Source organism: Brachycentrus maculatus, unplaced genomic scaffold, assembly GCF_059751285.1.
Source record: "Brachycentrus maculatus isolate JH-2025_06_01 unplaced genomic scaffold, ASM5975128v1 h1tg000049l, whole genome shotgun sequence".
Taxonomy (NCBI): domain Eukaryota; kingdom Metazoa; phylum Arthropoda; class Insecta; order Trichoptera; family Brachycentridae; genus Brachycentrus; species Brachycentrus maculatus.
The window spans coordinates 492,207-515,823 of NW_028280803.1; the positions used below are offsets into that span (position 1 = coordinate 492,207).

The window sequence follows — 23,617 nt, forward strand, 5'->3', positions numbered from 1 at the left end:
ATAGGTTATGGGTGTGCCATCGGGAGGAGGCGCCCGCCTAGGTCCAGGAGTCTCGAAAAAATCATTTGTTGATTTAGAAAACACTTTTGTCGGAGGAATTTTGGCAAAAGTTGGTGTTTCTTCTGTTTCTGTAGATGAAGAGGAGGTAGAAGACTCACTTTCAATCCTCAATCTTTTTCTTCGATGCGTTATAATACTGCTATCACTATTTGTATCTGTCGTTTCACTCCCCGTAGAATCACTAGGAATCGAATCAACGTTCGAAATAATAGCACGTGACATGGTTATTTTTTTAAAATAATATAAAAAAACGATAAAAGTTATTTTTAAATGTATAAGAATGCACTCTCATCACAAATTACGCGCGAGGTTAGCGTACGTGCACTCCCGCGGAGCACCGAAAACACACTGAAACTCGCAGCGCTTTTGCGCTGCGCCGCAATTTTCGATACAAACGATCGCAGCGCTTTTGCGCCGCGTAGCATTCTAACGGTTAAAGTCCAATAAGTGGCTTGATAATTTTTAAGTGGTTTTTTAAATACATTTGTAGGCGAGTAGCTACTACTACTACCAAGTTGGCAACACTGAACTACTGCTACTACCAAGTTGGCAACCCGAGCGGCCAACCGGAGCGCGGAGACCAAGATTCGCCTGCATCGCTCGATTGCTAGAGGACGTATATTTTAGCTTCATATTTAACTGAAAGTTCCATAATCGATTAAATAAATTATAATAGTTATATACTCTTAAACTCTATACTCTTAAACTCTTAAACGTGGTTAAAAGGAGTGAGCGATATGTACATAATACTTAAAGAGATGTTATACTACATGGATGATTTGGGTATTTTCAACTGTAGCATAATTTTTACTGGTAGAAAAATTTACTGAATGGGTGTAAAATAATTCAAAACAAAATTTTATTAAATTTTTTATTTAAAACACAAATAATGTCATAAAATTTGAATTTAATAATATATTCCTTTCATTGTGACTAGAATCATTATTTTAAAATAGTACACTTAAAACTAAGTGCGAAAATCGTGCTTTTATATATTTTAAGAAATTATGAGAGCGGTTGCATTCAGAAGCCACAAATTAATATTAAATTGATCGGCTAGAGGTGCTCCAACGTTGAAAACAAGATGTTTTCGGTCCGACGATGTGTAGATTGGAATTTCCACATTATTACCGTTTCTTTCTTTAGACAAATTCTGGAAGAAAACAATCATTTTAGAATGGAATGAGGAAGCCATCAAGTGAATAAAATAAACTTTCAAAATGGTATGAGCAATATAATTATAGTTTGTGAGAAAAAACAGTACAAAATATGGAGTTTCTTGACATTTATATCGAAGTATTTTAATATATCTACTTTTGATAACAGAAAAAATATATACATAATGGGAATTTTTCATCAACCGCAATCCTAATTAGTATATATTAATTTGGGTTGTATATTAGTTAGGGTGTATTAGTATACACACATTAGTTAGGGTGTATTAGTATATTCACAAGTAAACGCAAACCCAATTCTGATCCGCACAATGTTTTTTCACAGCGTGCGCTGCCTTTGGTAGACCAAAGGTAAGCAAATAGAGCGCTTATAAGCGTCTCCCGCTCTCTACCAACAGTATGTAAAAGACGCTTTTAAGCATTTCCCCGCAAATAATATGTTAACTTTATTATTTTGTGTAGCAACAGTCAAAATTGATTTTCAAAAAACTTTTTTGTGTCCGGTAATTTTATAAAATAGTTATGCTTATTTTTACTTTAAAAACATTCCAAAAAACGTTAAGTAGGATTTTTTTTTTTAGTATGCACATTTTTCATAACAGTAATACAGAATGCTACTTACACTGGGTACATAGTGCAGCGCTATTGGCGGTGCGGGGGAGAAGGGAGGCGTGTGAGCGCGACACGGCTGCAGCTTCCCCCCCTCCCACACGGCCCCCTCCAGCCGCAAGTCATGTAAAATCATCTTCCCGTCGGATTCATCTGAAATGATTACAAGTTAGTCTGTGGCCTTTTTGTATTCATATGAGGGGCAAACGGGAGCTTTAGGATAGGCTGCATTGGAAATTATTACATGTACTAAAATCCCCAAATATTCCCATCCATCTGAAGAGGAAAACATTCAATGCACGCGTACTCCCAGTGCTCACATATGGAATCGAGATGTTTACCCTAAAGAAACGAATCATATATAAACTGGTAACATAAAGAGCAATGGACAGAAAGATGTTTGAAAGGAAGAAAAATGGATGTTTGGATAAGGGAAAAGACAAAGGTAACAGATGTGGCTCAAAGAATTGCGAAACAAAATTGGAATTGAGTAGGTCGTGTGGCACGTATGTCTGAGGATAGATTGACGAAAAAGGTGCTTGATTGGGGGCCTAGAACGGGACGTTGAAGCGTGGATAGACCTCAGATAAGATAGTCCGAACATTAGAAAAGTGGCGGGCCTGCACTGGAAGAGGCGACTCTTGACGAAGAGGTTGGACGCGTCCAAAATAGAACTGTGGGAGTCTAAGAGGGAGGCATTTGTTCAATACTGGACACAGGAAAAGGCTGAAGTAATTAAGTAAGTATGTGGGGCAAGCAGGTACTTGGTAATAGTTAGGACTCGGTTAGAGCAGCTATGCTCTAACCGAGTCCTAACTATACCAAGTACCTGCTCGCCCCACATACTTACTTAATTACTTCAGCCTTTTCCGATGTTGAGTTATCAGTCCGACCGACCTTCGTCTCCCCAGGTGGTGACCAGCGCCAGCTGATCGGGCGGCAGGCCGAGTCGCGTGGCGGCGTCCCATAGGAGCGCTTGCGGCACGCGCGCGGGGTGCAGCAGGACGGCGAGGGGCGCGCCAGGGGACGGGGAATGAGAGAGCGTGCGCTGCCGGGCGCACGAGGCGCGCGCGCACAGCCCGCGCAGGAAGGAGGAGGCGCTGGTCGGAGCGCCCTCCCACAACTGCAGCCAGGACAGGGGACTCTGGAATTTTAAATTAAGGATTTGGACCCATAAAAAAGATGCATTTGATAATGACAACAAAGTTTTGCAATATTTGAATTTTGATTGTAATCAATCTTCATATTTTGCTGAAAAATTAAGCAGAAGCTCTAAAATTGTTTGTTTTATCAAACTTTTTTTGTATGTTTGAAAATCCACCAAATCTTGTATTTAATAAGTTAAAGATTGTGTTGGTTATTATAATATTTAAGAAAACATTAATCCCAGTCTAATTAGCTTAAAATATATGCTAAAAATAATTTAATATTTGAAAAAAATATAAAATATTGTCAACGTATGAGGAGCTAAAGAGGGTGGCGCATATAAGACCGGAATGTCGAAAGAGGTGTCATTTGTTGCTGCAAACCAATCTACAAGATTGAGACCACAGAGAGAGATGTAAGATATTGGTGAATACCTTATCAGCGATGATCTGTGTGGCCAATTTCCTGGTAACAGAATCCGTTGGTCCGGAGCGCAGCGAAGAGAGGTCCGAATGTACTGAGTGGACTATCGTTACAGCTGTTTCCCACTCCCTCTGCACCAAACTGTTCTGCCCCTTTTGCACCTGCCCACCAACAAAATCATATACATAGTACCTATTTACACAAGCGACTTATCTCTATTTCAGCTAAAGCCAGGTCAGAATGCCCAGGCAAAACATATTTTATACGAAGCAAATATGTATTGCCTCTATTGAGATATCTGGGATAATTTTCTTTGAAATTATTAACAATTCAGACAGATGTCAATAATATGAAGTCAAAATTTATTACAATCTTAATACTTAGTCCCGAGGAAGTTGTTGCTTAACCTCTCAAGTAGTAAGATATAATGAAATAGTTGTATCCTGCAGAGTGGGTTTTTTATATGAATTTTTAATTTTAAAACTAAATTTTTTGATTGAATATCAACATTTAAAACATATGCCACACACATAATCAATAAATATTGTCAATTTGAAATAATCACAATGCCCCAAATGTGGGGCCATATGTTATCTGGTATTTTATGGCCCCACGGCTGAGGCTGTACGCACGAAGAGGTCAAGGGGCCGTGATCATTAAAAAACCTATAGTTGCTTATAGCCAATACTTATTATGTACAAAATGAATTATATATTGAATATACCTTGATATCGGTGAGTTTGGCTTTAACCAATGAATCCGGTCCAGAATTGAGTTTTTTCCACAGTGAAAATATAGGTCCCAATTTCTTCTTCCATACCTTGTTGTCAAACTGGCAAGATGCCTCTCCGTGGTGGTACGATTCTGAAGAAGGATATTGCGTTAGTGTGTATTGTATAAGTAGACAGGTTTCTAAATAGTATTTGAAATTAGATGAAGGATATATGTAGTACTTAGTTGAGTGATGACGGAGTTGCCCGCCCGATGCTCCGTCGCGCTGTGTATGTTGTTGGAGAGTCCCAGTTGAGAGGGACTGTCGTTGTTGGGGAATTGTGTTAAAGCCACCAGATAATCCTAAATTAGATAGTTAAAAAAATAAGATTTAGTCATAATAATTGCAAAAAAATCATTGTATTAACTGCATTCGCTTCATAAATTTGTTTTACTATTCTTTCCTCACTTATTTGTTCTAAACTATCTACAAAACACTTTAATTTTATCAACAATGCTTACGTCAGGCTTGAATTCTTTCCTTATTTCACCATTTGAACATCTATCAAATATCATTTTGCTGCACATTTGTCTGAGAGATCGAATTTTGACTGCAATTGGTCTTCTTTCATCTTTCCTTTGCCGACTCCATTCTTCACTTCCATACTATGTTACATGTACATACATACAGAGGGTTGGTACAAGGACTCTATTGTGCAAGTTTAGCTTTCCCTGATAGGCTTTTATTTACTATTACTGATTTCAGTGCACCATTCACTGCGTTTCTAGTACCCGCTCTCCTTTCTATATCAATCTTTCCACCCCTAAAAAACATACTTTCCAAATATACAAAATCATCTACCTATTCCAAAATTTCCCCATTTACTATTATTTTTACACAGATCTACATTAATCTCTCTCGAAAACCATGATTTTGGATTTGTCAACATTCATCAAAAAATCATTTTCCTTACAAACATTATATACCTTTGTCACTAACGTCTGTAGGTCTTCTCTGCTATCGGCAAGAAGAACAGCATAATCAGCATACAAAAGTCATCAGTAAAATTGTTCATTCTATTGTAGCTGCAACATGAAAACCTTTCAGCTATTCGATAGCTTTAGAGCTACTTACTTCATATGTCTTTAATACTTTGAGAAAAAAGCATAGCATCATTTCAAATGAATTGATATAACCATAGGTACCTACTCTTCCTTTTAAAATTTGAACTAACTAACTAACTACGCCGCTTTCCCGCAGGGTTAGGCAGAGAGAATAGAACACCACACCACTCTGTATTTGCAAACATTCTTCTTCGATCTCTTCCACGATCATGCATCTCATACATGCCTGCCGATTATTTCGACTCCTTACCTGACCACTTTCAAGTATTTGACACAAAAAAATCAGTAAACCAATGCATTATTAATTTTCCGTACTGATCAACAGTAAAATGTTTTGTAAATAAAACAGTTAATATTTCCCGTCACAAATAAAAATAGACAAACTATGCTTATTTGGCAGTATATAAATAATTGTTCAATTTGTCAATGACCCTCACCTGCAAGTTGGGTGTCATGGGCAGGGTCACGTCCAGGCCGAGCGGCTTCCAGGCGTGCGCGAGCACCGTCTCGTGGAAGTTCCTGGCGACGAGGGCGCGCACGAGCTGCGCGTCGCGCGCGCACGTGACGCGCCCCGCGTACAGCGCCCCGCACAGCCCTCCCGCCCCGCCCCCGCGCCCCCACGCGCGCACGCCCGCCGCGCCGGCCTCCGCGTCGCCCCACCTGAACCCATAGTCACAGCGCCAGCCTAGAATTTATTTATTTTTCATCGTACGCATAATTACAATAATGTGCCCCCACTGAACATATATTTAGCAAAACTTTAATTTACAAAATTATATGAGGCCAGCCATGTACTCCGCATGCCTCCCGAGAGCTTAAAACAAGCTTGCCTCTTTTACAAGGCATCCGGTTCACGCCGCCCAGGACAACCACTGTTGACAATTCGTCGGCAGTTCTCGTCTGAACTTCAGGATGCGAACTTGACTTGGGAGGATGCAAAGAAGCTGGCGTCCAGCAAAAAAGCCTAGAGACAGTTTGTGAACTCCATATTCTCCACATAGGGAGCGAATATGGTTAAATAATAATTAGTATATATTTAGAGAAAATTGTTTATGATATGCAATCAAATACGACATGGCCAATCTGCGATCTGTTTCATATCTGGACGATCCATCTCCATTATACATTTATGAATAGCTCTTTTATACTTAGTTAATTTTTTAAATTACTATGGATAATTGAAGCAGGTTGTACAACTTTATTGTGTAATAATCAAGTTTTTTTGACCAAAAGAGGTGTGTGGTATGATTTTGTTTATTACGTTTCTATGTTTTAGTCCATGTAGCTCTGTGTGCATTTCCTGTAAGGCTTTTACTTTCTTACACGATAATCGCTACATTAATTCACTACTTTTATTATTTTATCAGTATCAAACAAGATATAGGGGGTGTAAACCGTACGTTCTTTCAGTGTCCGCTCGCAACAGAGTAGGGGAACTTTCTAAATAGCTTAACATAGGCAGGAATCCAACTCCCCGCCTATCCACCTTTATTTCTTAATCTAATTCTAGAATTGCAGTCATAATTTCCAAAATTATAAAGCTAAACACATTTAAACAATGAAAATTTTATTTACATTTTGAGTGTGTCCAAATACTAGTTCTCAAATCTGGATTATCTCCAATTTTAATTATGTATTTATGACTTCCATATTCTTCTTCATCTTTGATGAGATGTCAAAAAATAATATGAAAATTTTTATCAATCGTTATTATTATTTTGTTTGTAAATAAAAATAAGACTTGACACTAGCAATCCTTTCACTGGGCGACTGCCAAATAAATAATAAATAAATAAATCCTATTTCGAATTCACTAACTCAAATTTTTTAATTCTTTTGTAAAATTACTAATTCAAAATTTTAAATATTTTGCAAAATTGCTGATTTGAATTGTGAATTCTTTCAAAGTTAGTAAAAGATCAAAATTTCGATCCTTTTAACTATGAAAAACGTCCTATTGTATTTTTACTAGTACTCTTTGTGTAATACAGTTTTCAGGCAATCCACCATCTAGGGTATAAACACGTTGTCGTCGGGACATGGCATTTGCCGTTTTTCGCGGACTGTCGGTCAACTGCGGGACACGGCAAATGCCGTTTTTGTCGACTGTCGGTTATCGGCGGGAAACGGCAATATACGGGTTTGTTATCAGCGTGAAATAAAACGCCTTGAAGGGTAATCTGCTACCTGGGTGCTAGGGGACAGTCTGTTGACGTTATTTGAGATGCCTTGTCCGGATTGGCTAGTGTGTCGCTTGTAAAGGCATCGCCAGAATTCTAATGTTTTTATGCGATCTCAATCTCCAGTTTAGTTTGAGTCATTTCACGTATTGGACTACTTTTCATACCGCTCGCACTGTTTTGTTTACTCTTTGGTATTTTATTATTTAAATATATTAGCATTGTATAGGGAATGATACCTCGGAGGGGAAGTCTATTTTTTACATAGTTTACAATGCTTCTAAAATTGTGAAATACGGAATACTTAATTAAAAATTATGATTATAATTTATTTTTGATGATCAAATGTCATTTATGATTTCTTTGAAAATTTCAATCGAAAATATTATTTGGTTTAGAAATTGTGTCAATTTTAAGAAAACGATATATTTTTGCGCTAATCGCAAAAAACGCCCGCTATAGGCTAGAGTCTATTGTTCGAAGCGCCCGACTACAATGTGTTAACAGCAGTTAAAAGGGTTAATTGTAAATAAGGGATATACCTTGTGGTATGTAAGCGCAGCGCTCCTGTATGATGCTGTGCGTGAGGGCAAGGGAGAACTCCAGGCGGGTCCGCACGGGGTCCCTGGCTCCGGGAAGGGAGCCTCCCTGGGGCGCCCACAGGGAGAGCGTGCGCAGCAGGTTATTCTTTATTCCCGCGGGAGCCTGGAAACCCGAACACAAAGAAACTAAATTATTGGATTGTAGATAGCAATAGGGCCTTTTTATTAATTAGCGATACCAATTGTATACTGGTTTTTATGATTATAATAATGAATGGATAAAAACTGCATTTTGTTTTATAATTTTCTGTTTTTAAATTGCTGAGAGTCGATATTTCGACTCTGGTATACTTTGCTAAGAGCGCTGCCCGTCGATATGCAAAAATAATGACATTGTATTTTGGCGGTCGAACTGGGAGGTGTATCCCAGCATATGCGTTCCTAAAGTTCTGATTTATCAATAATATTCGCAAATAAACAAATTCAACTAATTTTTAGTGAAAAATAGAAATACATGTTTTGTAAAAACCAATTGTTTTCACCCTTACGATGTCGGATTTGTCCAATAGTGATGTTGAAAGCGTACAAAAATATTTGTTATACTGAAAGCAGTGACTTTTGTCACATTTCGCTACTGCGGATGTTTGCCAATCAAAGGATAAGCATCGACAGTGAAACCTTTAAGATTGAGCCAATTTCACACAATTTTTTACATATGAATAAAAATATAATGTTTTATTATACAGGTGTCCCATAATTGGAATTACATTGGACTTACATTGGAATTCCTGATAAATGAAATAATTATTAAATCAGCTCATTTTGCATTAAAAAAACAATATCTTTTTTTCTGAAGTAAAATATAGTAAATGTTATATTGTTTTTAAAATGACATAAATTGAACAATCTTTTAAAATAACTTGCCAGGTTAGCGTCATATATATTTTTTTCAGGGTGAAGAGACAAAGTCACCTAGAGATTTATTTTAAAATCATTTACCGGGCATAAATATATTTTTTTCCGCCAAGGCAAGCCAGTATTGGTAATATTTTGGACTGTGATCAATAGAATACTTATTCAGTATTGTGAAACAAAAATTAGAATCCTAAAATATGAAAAATTAAAAAAGTGGCACTCAAAAAACTGATCTAAGGCTAATGTTTTGGAAATTCATAAAAGTGGAAATATCTGGAAAACTAAGGCACTTTTACTGAGGTCATATTTTCATTTTTTGGTGAGTCATAAGCTGGCCTAATACCCCTTAAAACGAATATGTAGGATTAAGGGAGACCCTGTATATTCTTTAGAAATTGCTTTACAATAATTATAACATCAGTCATACCTCCATTGTGACATTGACACACAAGCTGGCAAAGAGGGGCGGGATGGAGGGGGCGTCCTCGGTGACTATCCACAGTCGGCACTTGGGGTTGGCCTCCCGCGGCTCCAGCAGCAGGCCGGCCAGCGAGGAGTGGCTCCAGCCCCCGGCGCCCACCAGCAGGGCCAGCCACCCGCCCGACTCCTTGGCCCACTGGACCGAGGAGGACAGATTCAGCAGGCCGGCCTCGCCCATCTCTTGTGTGACCCAAATCTGGGAATGATATTTTTAATAAATTAAGCTACATATATAATATAATAGAATAAACTTTTATTGTCGTTTCTTTAATTACAAAGCAACACATTGTTTATTTTATTATTATACACCCTCTAAATTAGTGTAAATTACAAAGAAAAATATTACAACGTTTTTTATATAAATATATATATATATATATATATATATATATATATATATATATATATATATATATATATATATATATATAAACTTAAACACGAGACTAATCACTTTATTGTAAACTTTTATTGTCGTTTCTTTAATTACAAAGCAACACATTGTTTATTTTATTATTATACACCCTCTAAATTAGTGTAAATTACAAAGAAAAATATTACAACGTTTTTTATATAAATATATATATATATATATATATATATATATATATATATATATATATATATATATATATATATATATATATATATAAACTAAAACACGAGACTAATCACTCTGTTTTCATATAATCAACAAGTTAACACAGCATCATTCCGGTGCAGTGCTTTCTACACCAAATGGGTGCAGATAGGGATGAAAAAACTTTGTTGATTTTTGCATCCTTGTATTAACCCTTATAGTGCTGAGCTTATTTTCACATATTTTGCATAAATTGCTAATTGCTTTTCATCATCACTACTTGACGAATTTGACATTTTGTAGGTAGAAATAAAAAAAATTTACTTAAAAAAAAATTTAAAAATCGATGTAAAATTCACAGCAAAATAATTTGAAATGGTTATTTATAAATGTTATTAACTTATTATTAACGTTATACATGCGCGCGCTAAGATATGACCGTACAGGTCGATACCTAAATCAAACTGTTGCACTCTAAGGGTTAAGCAAAGGTCTATTTACCTTTGTCTGCCTCCGTAGTGTAATGGTCAGCACGCTCTGCTACCATTCTGGAGGTCCCGGGTTTGATTCCCAGGGGGGTTCGAATAAATATTTGCGATTTTTCACTGTAATATTTATTCAATACTACCCTGGACTGGTTCCTGAAGCGGAGGGTTGATCACCTTTCTTTCGTGTGTTAACGATCAAGATAACACTGCGTTATATGACGCAGTGCCCTATGCACCATTGGGGTGCGGATAAGGGTTTTATTTAAATTATACTATTTACCTATATTATTTCGAGAAATGAAAAATAGTTTGTGTTCTGATCCACTCACATTTTTACTAATCAACTAGTTTCGGCAACAACCTGTTGCCCTCTTCAGGGTTTATTTATTACTTATAATAATTACTAATAAGTAATAAATTAACCCTGAAGACGGCAACAGGTTGTTGCCGAAACTAGTTGGTTAGTAAAAATGTGAGTGGATCAGAACACAAAGTATTTTTTATTTCTCGAAATAATATATCAATATGATCCACAAAGTTAATGCTTTCAATATTCAAAACAGTCTATTTACCTGTCTAAAGTAGGCTATCCCAACAATGTGGCTGGCTCTGATTTTGATCTGGTCTATGGGGTCTGTCCCCGGCGCTCCGACTACCAGTATCGGCCTGTCTGGGGCGCCCCAGCGCTCCACCACGGACAGCAAATCTCCCTCCGGAAACAGCTGATTCACCCCTGAAATTATATCTTGCGTGAGTATCACAATTTCATGGTTCCAACCCTGATATATGGAAGTAAGTTGGCAAAAGAAGGATTAAAGTAAACTGAATGCAATCGATGTGGCAAAATGATGTACGATAGATATTTGAATGGTGCTATAATGAAAGAATGCAAGGGTGAGATAAGCATTATCCATATAATCAAGAAAGGCGTGTTGAGATTGTTTGGGCATGTGAATCAAATGAGTGAAGAAAGAACGTCGTTGATCATGATTATATTATATTATATAGAAGCAGAGGAAGACTGTGGAAAACTTGGGATGATCGGGGTATTTCAAATGCTTGGGTATGGTCAGGTCAAGAGTTGGAATGATTGGTGGGTATATATGAACATGCATGAATGTGGGAGAGGCAAAGATTGTTTTAAAGACAGTTGGTGTGGCATTCTATTCTCTCTGCCTACCCCTGCGGAAAGCCGCGATGGTTAGTCAGTTAGTTAGTGAGTCACATTGAAACATTTTTCATATGAAAATCATAGTGAAAGAAATACCTAATATCTGAGATGCCGCCTTCAAGAAACAGGAATACATTTTGTCCGGTTTGATTGCCCAAATGATGAGAATTTTCTGGAAGGGCGTGAGACCGACGTCAGCCGGAATATTCTCCCAGTCTCCGGACGTTGCAAACTTTGCCCAGAGGTCCTTGTTTGCCAAGTTAAGGCGGGTGAAGAGCTCTGGCAAATTGACCTGCAAAGAAATATTTAATATTTTAAATTACCATATTTGACGTTCATTTAATTGCCGAATTTAAAATATATGCTTTTTTAGTGAACAAGATTGTGGTCCTGTGGTTAGAGTCATAGTTTTGATGTTTGAGCCCACTCTGCTACTACCTGATTCCTTTTTTTATTAATAGGTCTATTAGGCTTACGAAAATAGTACTAGCATATTGGAAAATAACAACGGGAGATATGAATCTCACGCAATTCCCATCATGTCGAACTGATATCGAACAATACATAGAGAATGTTACACAAGTGATCACCGGTAAATGCCCAGACATCCATATTGTTCTTCATTTATGTTGAGATGTCAATACAGAAGAACCCCAGAAATACGAGCTAATCGAGGCTTGTTCGAATTTGAAAAAGTTCGGATCGTTCGAGAATTTGTAATACAGTACAAACATAGTTCTTTACACTACAGTAGTTACGTTGTACACACCTTTTACATTTCAATTATTAATTATCTTTTAACATTTCAATCTAATATTACAGTACTTGAGTAGAAATACAGGTACAGTACTATGTACTTTATTGTCGGGTTGTGGTCCCTGGTTAGTGTCGCGGACTCTCTTAAGTCACACTTCCATATTCTTTTTCATCCCAGACTTCCATATTCTTCTTCATCTTTGATGAGATGTCAAAAAATAATATGAAAATAACTCCTGTAATTGGAGATAATCCAGATTTTGTAAACAAGTATTTGGACACACTCAAAATGTTGTAAATAAATTATCTGGTCAAATTATAAGCTTAATAATAAAAATGAAAATGTTATTTTCTGGCGTTTCTCATGTGTGTGATTATAATCCAGGATTCGGACCTCACATACTAATATAAGAGTTTCTGCTTAGTAAAAAGCTTCTTTACATCTCACCAATAGATGTCTCTAGTGAAGTTCTAGTGAATCATGAACAAGATTTCTAAATTGGTTCATATATATAGAACTTCCAAGAAATTGAGTAGTGTGGTTGTCAATAATGGGTAGAATTGGTGAATGTTACACGTGTGTAAAGTGATCACTTAAACCAGCCTATGACGGTCGTCAGCCCCGTAAATGCCCAGACTTCCATATTCTTCTTCATCTTTGATGAGATGTCAAAAAATAATCTTAAGTCAGAGTTTCTCGGTTTGAACCCACTCTACCACAATTTGATACCCATTTCTAATAATGAGCCGCTTAGGCTCACAGAAATAGTATGAAATTGAAATATTTGTGTAAATAATAAAAACACAAATATTTCTCTTATTAAAAAAAAAAACTTTTCAATAATTTTTTTCCAAATTAGGCTATATGTATATAATAATTAAAGTGTTCTTCAGTCTTTGCATGTATTTTAAATGTTTTTCTTCAAAATCTCCTTTGGATTACCTGGGATTTCCGATTTTCAAGGTTCTACTATATACCCAAACCACTTATTATATTGCATACCTGAATAATATTAACGTAAGCCCGCCTGTCTTCACCTATCCAAGGTGGTACATTTTGTAAATCCGAATTGCTCTGTATGTGACTCTCCGTACTGCTCACTAGAACTTCCCATTCCTAAAAAAAATAATGAGTATAATAGAGATATAATAATAAAATAAAAGCTATAAAGTTTTTTACATGTAAATTTTATTCGACCAGTGACCAAGTTTCGTTGTAACCGACATCACTGGTGTGAGACTAGACAAAATTCTACATGTTAATTCTAAAAAAATGTTATATGCACAACAAGGCAGGGGTTAAAAACCATGATTTTAAATAATATTTTCTAACAAAATTAATTCAATCAAATGAGTTTAAGTACTGTATTATAATAGTAATTACATTTATGTTATGGTAAAGGTTTAAAGTACCTATTTAAATATCAAAGTATCAATACCAAGGAGTACCAAAGAATATATTTTAATTATTTTCATTTACTTTGTTTATGCGATCTCTCAGAAGAATGTGTAACAAAACGATGTGTGATAGATGTGCGAATAGTGAAATAAGGAAGGAATGCAAAGCTGAGATAAGCATTATCGATAAAATTAAGAAAGGTGTGTTGAGATGGTTTGGACATGTAGAACGAATGAGTGAGGAAAGAACGGTAAAACAAATTTATGAGGCGAATGTTAGCGGGAAAAGAAGCAGAGGAAGACAGAGAAAAACATGGCACATCAGGTATGCCAAATACTTGAAAGTGGTCAGGTTAGGAGTCGTAACAATCGGCGGGTATGTATGAGGAGATGCATGAACGTGGAAGAGGCGAAGAATGTTTGCAAGGACAGAGTGGTGTGGCGCTCTATTCTCTCTGCCTACCCCTGTGGGGAAGCGGCGTGATGGTTAGTTAGTTAGTTAGTTTTACTTTGTTTATTTTTAATTTACTTATTCTAAATCTAACTCCTTCTCTAAATACAAGTATCTACTTAAATAGTGAGGTAGAAACGTTAAATTTGAAATGTTTTGTATAATTACCAACTGTTTTGCATTATTCAAATATATATTTTGTAAAAAAAATAAAAATAAAAAAGATTGTTATGTTGGGACATTTGACACATATTGGTTGAATCTAGAATACCTGAGCAGGGATATACTCCGGATAGATGAGGTGCAGAAGGAAGAGAGTGACCGCGCAGTGATGCTCCTTGTGCAGCGCCGTCAGGATCCGTTCCAGGATCCCAATCACAACGCTGCGGCTAACCGACTGCTTGTCTTCATCATCGCTGGATGATTTCTGGAAGGAAGTAAGAAACACTTTTAACATAGATGGAAAAAGACTATGGAAGTGGTTGTTTGGTAATATTTCCAAAATTAAACGAGGTTTATTGGATTGAATTCTACATTTATTTATGTATATGTTAATACGTGACGCGTTTCGTCTTATTAAGACTTTATCAAACACTAGAGTGTTTGATAATGTCTTAATAAGATAAAACGCGTCACGTATTAACATATACATAAATAAATGTAGAATTCAATCCAATGAACCTCGTTTAATTTTGGATATATTACCCAACAATTCAATATGGAATTGTACCAACTGTCTGCAGTTACAATAAATATGGAAGGGGTGTTTACAGGGCTTATGACACGTATTATATTCACCATTCTACCTATGATTGACAACCAGACTACTCAAATTTCAGAAGTTGTTTATATGTGGTATTTATTTATGAGTAAAGTGGTTGTCAATCATTGGTACAATGGTGGTTTGTTTATATTCTAATGGTATATTTATAAATATTTCGACATAATTCTATTTTCAGATAACCATTAGCGGCTTGTGTTTAAAAAAAAGAGCCGAGCTATGGCAGAATAAAGGTTCAACTCGGAGTCTCTAACTCAAAGTTCAGATTTGTATAAAATATGAATAAAAATACTCATCTATGTAAAAAGTATTATTTTTTGACATCTCATCAAAGATGAAGAAGAATATGGAAGTCTGGGCATTTACGGGGCTTACGACCGTCATAGGCTGGTTTAAGTGATCACTTTACACACGTCTAACATTCACCAATTCTACCCATTATTGACAACCACACTACTCAAATTCTTGGAAGTTCTATATATATGAACCAATTTAGAAACTTTGTTCTTGAATCACTAGAACTTCACTAGAGACATCTATTGGTGAGATGTAAAGAAGCTTTTTAATTAAGCAGAAACTCTTATATTAGTATGTGAGATCCGAATCCTGGATTATAATCACACACATGAGAAACGCCATAAAATACCATTTTCATTTTTATTATTAAGCTTATAATTTGACCAGATAATTTATTTACAACATTTTGAGTGTGTCCAAATAAGTAAGGTCGTAAGCCCCGTAAATGCCCAGACTTCCATATTCTTCTTCATCTTTGATGAGATGTCAAAAAATAATATGAAAATAACTCCTGTAATTGGAGATAATCCAGATTTTGTGAACAAGTATTTGGACACACTCAAAATGTTGTATGTAAAAAGCATTTTGCAAAGGGAAAAGATCTAGTGAAGCCAAGCACTGTGTTCCGTGTTTCAGTAAGTTTCAAGAATTTGAATAATGTGGTTTGTCAATCATGGGTAGAATTGGTGAATGTTACACGTGTGTAAAGACTTCTTCTTCTTTTTCTTCTTTAAGGACTAGGTCCTGTCATTCTCCGGTCCGCTCCTGGGAGGTCTATCTATAGGACCATCTATCCTTCCATATATATCCTTCCATATATAGGACCATCTATCCTTCCATCGTTTAGGTGGTCTTCCTGGGGGTCTGATCCCGCTTATACTGCTGTCTGCTGCTATCCTCACCACTCGATCTGAACTCGGTCTTCCCACATGATTTCTCCAGAAACGTCTTCTTTCTTTTCCCCGTCGCACAACATCTTTAACATCGCAGATTTTTCTACTGCAATGTGTATAAAAAAAATCTGCGATGTGTGTAAACTGATCAATTAAGCCGCATTTAACAATCGTAAGCGCTGTAAATGCCCAGCTTCTTCTTCATCTATATTGAGATGACATAAAATAATGAAATAAATGTAATTCTCATTTTAAAATGAAAAAGATGGTCCAAAAATTCTCACCCTGTACTGCTTGAGGGCGTGCAGGAACATGGTGGCGACCTGCGCGGCAGGCACCTGGGCGCGCGCGTGGCGGGCGGCGAGGCGCGCGGCGGCCAGGCAGGCGCGAGCGGCGCGGGCGGCGGGCGCGGCGTGCGCCCCGCAGCGCGCCTGCACGGCCGCGCCCAGCCGCGCCGCGCGCGCCAGCGCCGAGCAGATTTCCGCGCTCGCCAGCTGCGTCTCCTCCAGCGACTGCAGCAGCGAAGCGTTGTGCAGGATGTCGCCGCCCGACAGCTGACTGAGGAGGGCCACCTGGAAGCGGGTAGTTAGAACAAATCACTAAGAAAAAAAAAAAAATTTGACATCTCATCAAGGATGAAGAAGAATATGAAATTTATTGTAACTGGAGACAGTTGGTAGAATTCCATATTGAATTATTGGGTAATATATATCCAAAATAGAACAAGGTTTTTGTTGTCATTTTTGGACATTATCAAACACTCAAGTGTTTGATAATGTCCTAACAAGACGAAACGCGTCACGTATTAAGATATACATAAATAAATGTAGAATTCAATCCAACAAAAACCTTGTTTTATTTTGGATATATTACCCAACAAAGAATATGGAAGTCTGGGCTTCATGGGGCTGACGACCGTCATAGGCTGGTGATCACTTTACACACGTGTAACATTCACCAATTCTACCCATTTATTGACAACCACACTACTCAAATTCTTGGAAGTTCTATATATATGAACTAATTCAGAAACATTGTTATTGAATCACTGGAACTTCACCAGTGACATATAGATGTCTATATATATATATAGATGACATATAGATACCAATAGTGGTGAAATGAAAAGAACCTTTTCATTGAGCAGAAACTCTTATATGTCAGCCCCGTAAATGCCCAGACTTCCATATTCTTCTTCATCTTTGATGAGATGTCAAAAAATAATATGAAAATTAACTTCTATAATTGGAGATAATCCAGATTTGTGAACAAGTATTTGGACACACTCAAAATGTTGTAAGAAAAAAATGAATTTTATATGACTTACATGAATTGACTCGGCTAAAGTAAATTCAATTAAGGCCCAGTATTCTTTATGTCACAACTTAATTTTATCTAAATCCAGGTAACATTTTACGTAATTTTTTTTTAAACACCGTTTTTGCATTGAAAAAATAAGTTTTTCTTCTAAATAATTAAATGGTTTTGAAAAGAAAAGAGTTATTTAAAAGAAAGGAGTTCAAAAAAACGGTACATATATTGTAAAAAATAAAAAAAAAAGTCTAATAAACATTCTTTAAAAATTGGGTGTTAAGAGACGTGTGACGTCTCCAGTGGTCGGCCGGTGATTGAATTCTGTTTTTATGTTGCATACCTTTAAAGGTAAACTTTCAAATTCTATTCAAACCCTTATCCACACCCCAATGGTGCATAGGGCACTGCATTATATAAACACAGTGTTATCTTGATCGTTAACACGAAGGAAAGGTGATCAGCCCTCCGCTTCAGATACCAGTCCAGGGTAATATTGAATACAATAAATATTAGAGTGAAAAAATCACTAATATTTATTTGACCCCCCCCTGGGAATCGAACCCGGGACCTCCAGAACGGTAGCCGAGCGTGCTGACCATTACACTACGGACATAAAGGTAAACAGCATGTAAAAAATGGATACTCATACATACCTGCTGATTATTTTGACTCCTGACCACGCCTAAGTATTTGAAATACTTCATCATGGCAAGGTTTTCTCCATCGTCCTCTGTTTTTATTGCCTCATAAATTTGTTTTACTGTTCTTTCTTCACTCATTCAATTCACATGCCTAAACCATCTCAACACACCTTTCCTAATTTTATCTTAGCCTTGCATTCTTTCCTTATATCACCATTCAAACATCTATCATACAACGTTTTACTGCACATTTATCCGAGAGAATGCATTTCAAGTGCATTCAGTTTACTTTCATCTTTCACCAATTCCATGCTTAACTTCGATAATGCTTATCTCTCAGGCTTACATTATTTTCTTATATCACCATTCAAATATCTATCATACATAATTTTGTCACACATTCGTCTGAGAGATCGCATTTCCAAATGCGTTATGTCCACTGCATTCAGTCTACTTTAAATCCTATCATCATCCTTCAAAAATAAGATTTTTATATAAAAAATAAGGTGATATAAAAATGCCTCAGAGACAGAAAAATAAGGAATTAAATATCTCACCTGCAGTTTAGTTTGCTGAAGTTGCAAGCTACTCTTTTCCGCCTTGATCTTGTCCAACTGTTCTTGCAACTCCGGATCTTCTTGTTGGACAGCCTGGTTGACAAATTGGTCTGAAACATAAAATAACAAACGGTGAATGATAATCGGAGGCATTTTACGAATTATAAAGGAAAAATGTGCAAACCACAGGGATATATTTATTAAAATTTAATTTATTTATATTTTAGCATATATAGTTACACGATAAAGATTTGTTTTATTTTTACACAATAAAATTTGTCCGCCTTCATAGTGCAGTGGTTAGCGCATTTGGCTATAATATGGGAGGTCCCCGGTTCGATTCCTAGGGGAGTCAAAATAAATGTAAGAGATTTTTAAGAAAAATATTTTTAAGGAAGACTGGGTATTAAAAGAGTTTGTTAGTAATTAACCTTTTAACCGCGTCAACTTTGTTCCTAAGAGATGCTTGTACGCGGCAGTATTTCGCCGTTTTTAAAATGATTACTTTTATCATGTATTTAGTTAAGAAACGATTTATTTTCCATAACAAAAACGTTCAATGGGATTCATTGTGCCTTTTTGGTACTCCATAATACACTAGTGTCACATTATTCTTGAAATATATCGTAATATAAACAAATAGGATCGTAATATAAATAAATCAAAGCACGCATCGTGTGTCACTCTTACCCACTGGCGATGCGTAGCGTCGAGAGTGAGACAGATATAGGGCATAATTATGGCGCGGACTAATTACCAACCGCAAGAAAAATCAGGGATCTGTTCTTTTATTTATCTTTGTGATATTACAAATTATTACTCAGATATTTCAACAGATGTCATAAGGCCAAGGATTGATGTATTATTTTATCCAAAGTTCCACACCATGAAAAAATCCCTCCAAGTTGAACTGAGGTTCGAAACTTGGAGCAAAGTAAAAACAAATACGGTTATGTCAGCCGCGTATGGGGCATGTTTTATTAAAACACATACGGTTATGCGAGCCGCGTGGATCCGGTAAGACTAAGGCGCATATCTGGCAAGAGTCTACAATATAGAATAAGGAACACCAGGATAAGAGAAATATGCGAGATCAAAGATGTCATTAGGTGGGGCAACGCACATGTGAGGAGAATGGAACCATGCTGACTCCCCTACATTCCACTGCACAGCCAACCCAAGGCAGACAACTCCCAGGCAGACCACCATAGAGATGGATTGACAGTTGGGAATCGACATCGCAGGAGGCTAATCCCTCTTAAAAACAGGCCACAATGCCTACACCAAAAAGAAGAAGAAAAAAAAACCCAGACTTCTACATTCTTCTTCTACGTTGAGATATCAATCAAATAAAGTTGTTTAAAAATGCAAAACCTGTTAATCCTTGCAGTTGAGGCGTGAAATCGACTATGGATAGCAGGGCACGGTGATGCGGATGTAATCGGCTGACCAAGGTTTTGTCTCTGGAGCAGAGAATCAGCCGGAAGGCGGGATTGATGCTGTTGATTCCCATCATCCCCGAAGGTATTTCCCCTCTCAACAAAGAGCTCCAATTGTCATCTATCCATGTTAACTCTTCCACGATGAGCACTTTTCCAAACCTACAATTTGGCAGATGACTTTAAATATACCTGTGTATATATATTGAATGAAATTGAAGTATATATAAGTGGCATGTTCAATCAATACGTAGACTGACGTCATAAAACAAAAACATAACACTAATAAATAATTTATTTAGAAGTTACGTGTCTGGGTCCTTCAAATTATTCACCTCCCTTATATATACGCATACACTTATCCCAATGATGTATCCACTTTTGGAAACAGTTCTGGAATGCTTCTTTTGTGATGTCCTACAGCTCTTTGGTCGCATTTGCCTTAATTTCGGGAATCGTTTCAAATCTTCTTCCTTTCAAAGATCTTTTGAGAAGGCATCTAAAGCTGATGAAGCTATAAGCTCACAATAATGCCCCCAAAACGCTTCTCCACCCACCCTACTCACCTGATCTCGCTTTTTCTTGTTCCCTTAACTCAAAAAAACCTTTGAAAGGAAGAAGATTTGATACGATTCCCGAGATTAGTGCCCTATGGGTGCAGATAAAGGTTAGAAGAAAAGAAGTTAGGTTTGGGCGGTTGGGGGTCTGATTGATGAAATAAATAAAAATAACTGTTTTAAATATTTAAAAAAAATTGATAGAACAACGACATCTAAAGATGCTTGTTATGACAGGGATATGTTTTGACTATTTTTGGTAATGTTCAAAATTAATTTTCACTTATGTCAAATAAATAATTGTCCGAAAGGGTTACCTGACTGCATGTTGAAGAGAGGTATTTAATTTATCACTGTACTGCGGTATGACATCTTTTGGCAATTTGGAAAGTTGGCCTTGGAGCCACTTCATGCAGTCACCATTCGGGTCAATTACCAAAGGTACCAGACCGCACTTTGACTCTTTCAGAAACTTGAAAGAACAAAAAAAACTTTATGAGAAAATGAAAACAACATTGAGAAAATGCCATTAAAATACTATACAAATTTTTTTTTACCTCGTTTATGATGATAGCATTGTGCAAAGCAGTGGAGTCAGATGGTAAACCATTAGATATCCATTGGACCTGGTCATCGTGCGTCATGAGGAAGTCTTTCACAGAAAATGTATGGAAACTCTTACTTATTTGTTTACACCAATTCTCCATGATGGAACTTAAAAAGAAAGCGGAATGACATATTTTTTTGATCAGAATTCAATACACTAAATAATGTATAAAGATGAATCTTAATTACGTACATCCTGATATCCTCTTCTTCATTCGCGAGGTAAGTGATGAACCCTGAAGCAAGAAGTGCCCGCAAAGAGAGTTCATCGCACTCCGTGGTCAGCTCTTTTAACTGCAAAATTACTTTACGATAAAAACAGACAATAAGATTTATCAAATGTGTCCCATTTAATTTATTTTGATGTCTTAAATTTTGGGGCGAGAGCCCACGAGAGTGGAATCCTTGTCAGAGTAGGGGTGTGTTTGCCTCAGGAAATATTGCATTACATAATTGTAGTGTATTTTTGTGTACTATTGTACAAATGTATGTGTGGTGTTGTGTGTGGACTACATTTTTTATTGTACAATTCCCATCGCTACAATGTTGCCAGATAGAGATAGTTTTCTTGCAGCATTGAATATATGTCTGTAGATTTTGTATAGAGGATAACGAAACACCAATCCACATTCTCTACAACTGTGACGCACTCGCTCACAAATGAAGTCGCCTCCCCGGAGGACCACTACTAGACTCCGAGAAGATGAAACTCTTACCACCAAGACTGGTTGTGAGCTACATGACTCATGTAGGTCTTGAGAGTGAGCTATGATACAGAGGGAGGTCGCAATAGACTTAATATCGTCGCAGTGCAATAAGGGATGCAAGATACCTTGACTTCATGTTTATAAAAAAATTAAAAATATATTTATGGCAATTTTTAGGATTGGCAGGAATTTTAAATCAATACTAGGACATTTAAACATTAATTTTGACCATAGGAAGCAGTTGAAGATGAATTTCACAAGCAATTTTTTCTTAAAGTCTGTAAAATACGGTATTTACATTCGCCTGCCATCTGTGGAACTCATCAGACAGCTTGGATACCAGCTGTTCGGCTTTGTCAATTGTTTTCTGCGCAGCCGACAGTTTGATTTCAATCTCGGTGGCTTCCTTGGTATACGTGTTCAACTGCTCCTTGAGGGCCGCGACCCGTTCGTCCACTGTAGTGAGGCCGGTGCTGAGCGTTTGGACCTGGCTCTCGGCTTCTTCCAAATTCCTAAAATACAAACCAACATTTGATACGCAATATTACGTCCAAATCTTTGTTAATAAATCTAGGTTTGTTCGCTTTGGAGCTATTAATATTGATATTTCAACATAAATGAAAAACAGTATGGAAGTCTGAGTATTTACAGGGCTTACTACTTGTCATAGTTTGGTTTGAATGATCACTTGTCTCATGTGTAACATTCACCATTCTACCCATGATAGACAACCACACTACTCAAATTTCGGAAGAACCTTTTTTCAAATGCGAGTTCTCGGTATCTCTTTGGTTGAGTTTAGTTAGAGTCTTTTATTTAGTAGAGACTTTCATGAAATGAGTGTAAGATTCTTTCCAAATTATTTTACATACTTGAAGACGTTTTGAAAACATGTTTTTTTTTTAACTCATAATTTGACCAGTTATTTTGCAAACAAAAATACTATCGTAAATTTAAAGTCTTACTTGGTAAGAGTCCTTTGCTCTATCTCCAGTGGAGCAATTTTATGAAGAACATGAGCAAACTTGACGTTTGCTAATACCCATGCGGCGAGGGGAGCACACGCCAGAGAAGCCCTTTTGGCGGTCTTCTCAGAAAATGAAGATGCGCGTGCGGCAACAAGCTTTTCCACCGCGGCCAGACTCTCCCGGGATATGTTGCTGGCATCAAAGTTCCTAGAAAATAATGAAATAAAAATTAGTATAAATGTTAATACAGTATTTGTGCAAGCAGTAAATCAGGGCTAAAAAAAAAAATAATGGGAAGAAAGAAATGCAACCTAAAGATAAGTAAGTTGGGATAATGTTGGCTGAAAGAATTGTTAATTGATAAGAGAAGGAGATACAAGGGAGATTTCTCGAATTAGTTTTTCTAGTAAAACTCTCCATCTTGCGAACACATCATCTTGCAAGCTCATCATCTCACAAACACACCACTCCCAAACACATCCTCTTGTAAACACACCATCTCGCAAACACACTATCTCGCAAATACACTATCTTGCAAACACACCATTTCGTAAACACACTATTTCGCAAACATACCATCTCAAAAAAACACATATTCTTACAACAAATCCATCTTACAAACACACTTATCTCACAAACACATCTTG

At 36.8% G+C, this 23,617-nt stretch overlaps 1 protein-coding gene across 1 annotated transcript in view; it reads right to left on the reverse strand.

The window, feature by feature from the left end:
* Window positions 1-988: 988 nt before the first annotated feature.
* btv (dynein cytoplasmic heavy chain beethoven) overlaps window positions 989-23,617 on the reverse strand; it is a 114,999-nt gene continuing 92,370 nt past the window's right edge. Inside the window, exons 33-53 of the mRNA XM_088277637.1 lie at window positions 22,968-23,177; window positions 22,301-22,514; window positions 21,489-21,589; window positions 21,247-21,403; window positions 21,007-21,161; window positions 20,068-20,294; window positions 18,694-18,803; window positions 16,466-16,753; window positions 14,482-14,637; window positions 13,365-13,478; window positions 11,702-11,897; window positions 11,007-11,167; window positions 9,314-9,562; window positions 7,972-8,134; window positions 5,687-5,934; window positions 4,367-4,487; window positions 4,138-4,277; window positions 3,425-3,574; window positions 2,742-2,988; window positions 1,858-1,997; window positions 989-1,213 (exon numbers count right to left, since the gene is read on the reverse strand). Coding sequence (XP_088133763.1) covers window positions 1,058-1,213; window positions 1,858-1,997; window positions 2,742-2,988; window positions 3,425-3,574; window positions 4,138-4,277; window positions 4,367-4,487; window positions 5,687-5,934; window positions 7,972-8,134; window positions 9,314-9,562; window positions 11,007-11,167; window positions 11,702-11,897; window positions 13,365-13,478; window positions 14,482-14,637; window positions 16,466-16,753; window positions 18,694-18,803; window positions 20,068-20,294; window positions 21,007-21,161; window positions 21,247-21,403; window positions 21,489-21,589; window positions 22,301-22,514; window positions 22,968-23,177 — 3,703 coding nt within the window. The 3' untranslated portion in view covers window positions 989-1,057. The remainder of the gene's footprint in view (window positions 1,214-1,857; window positions 1,998-2,741; window positions 2,989-3,424; window positions 3,575-4,137; window positions 4,278-4,366; window positions 4,488-5,686; window positions 5,935-7,971; window positions 8,135-9,313; window positions 9,563-11,006; window positions 11,168-11,701; window positions 11,898-13,364; window positions 13,479-14,481; window positions 14,638-16,465; window positions 16,754-18,693; window positions 18,804-20,067; window positions 20,295-21,006; window positions 21,162-21,246; window positions 21,404-21,488; window positions 21,590-22,300; window positions 22,515-22,967; window positions 23,178-23,617) is intronic.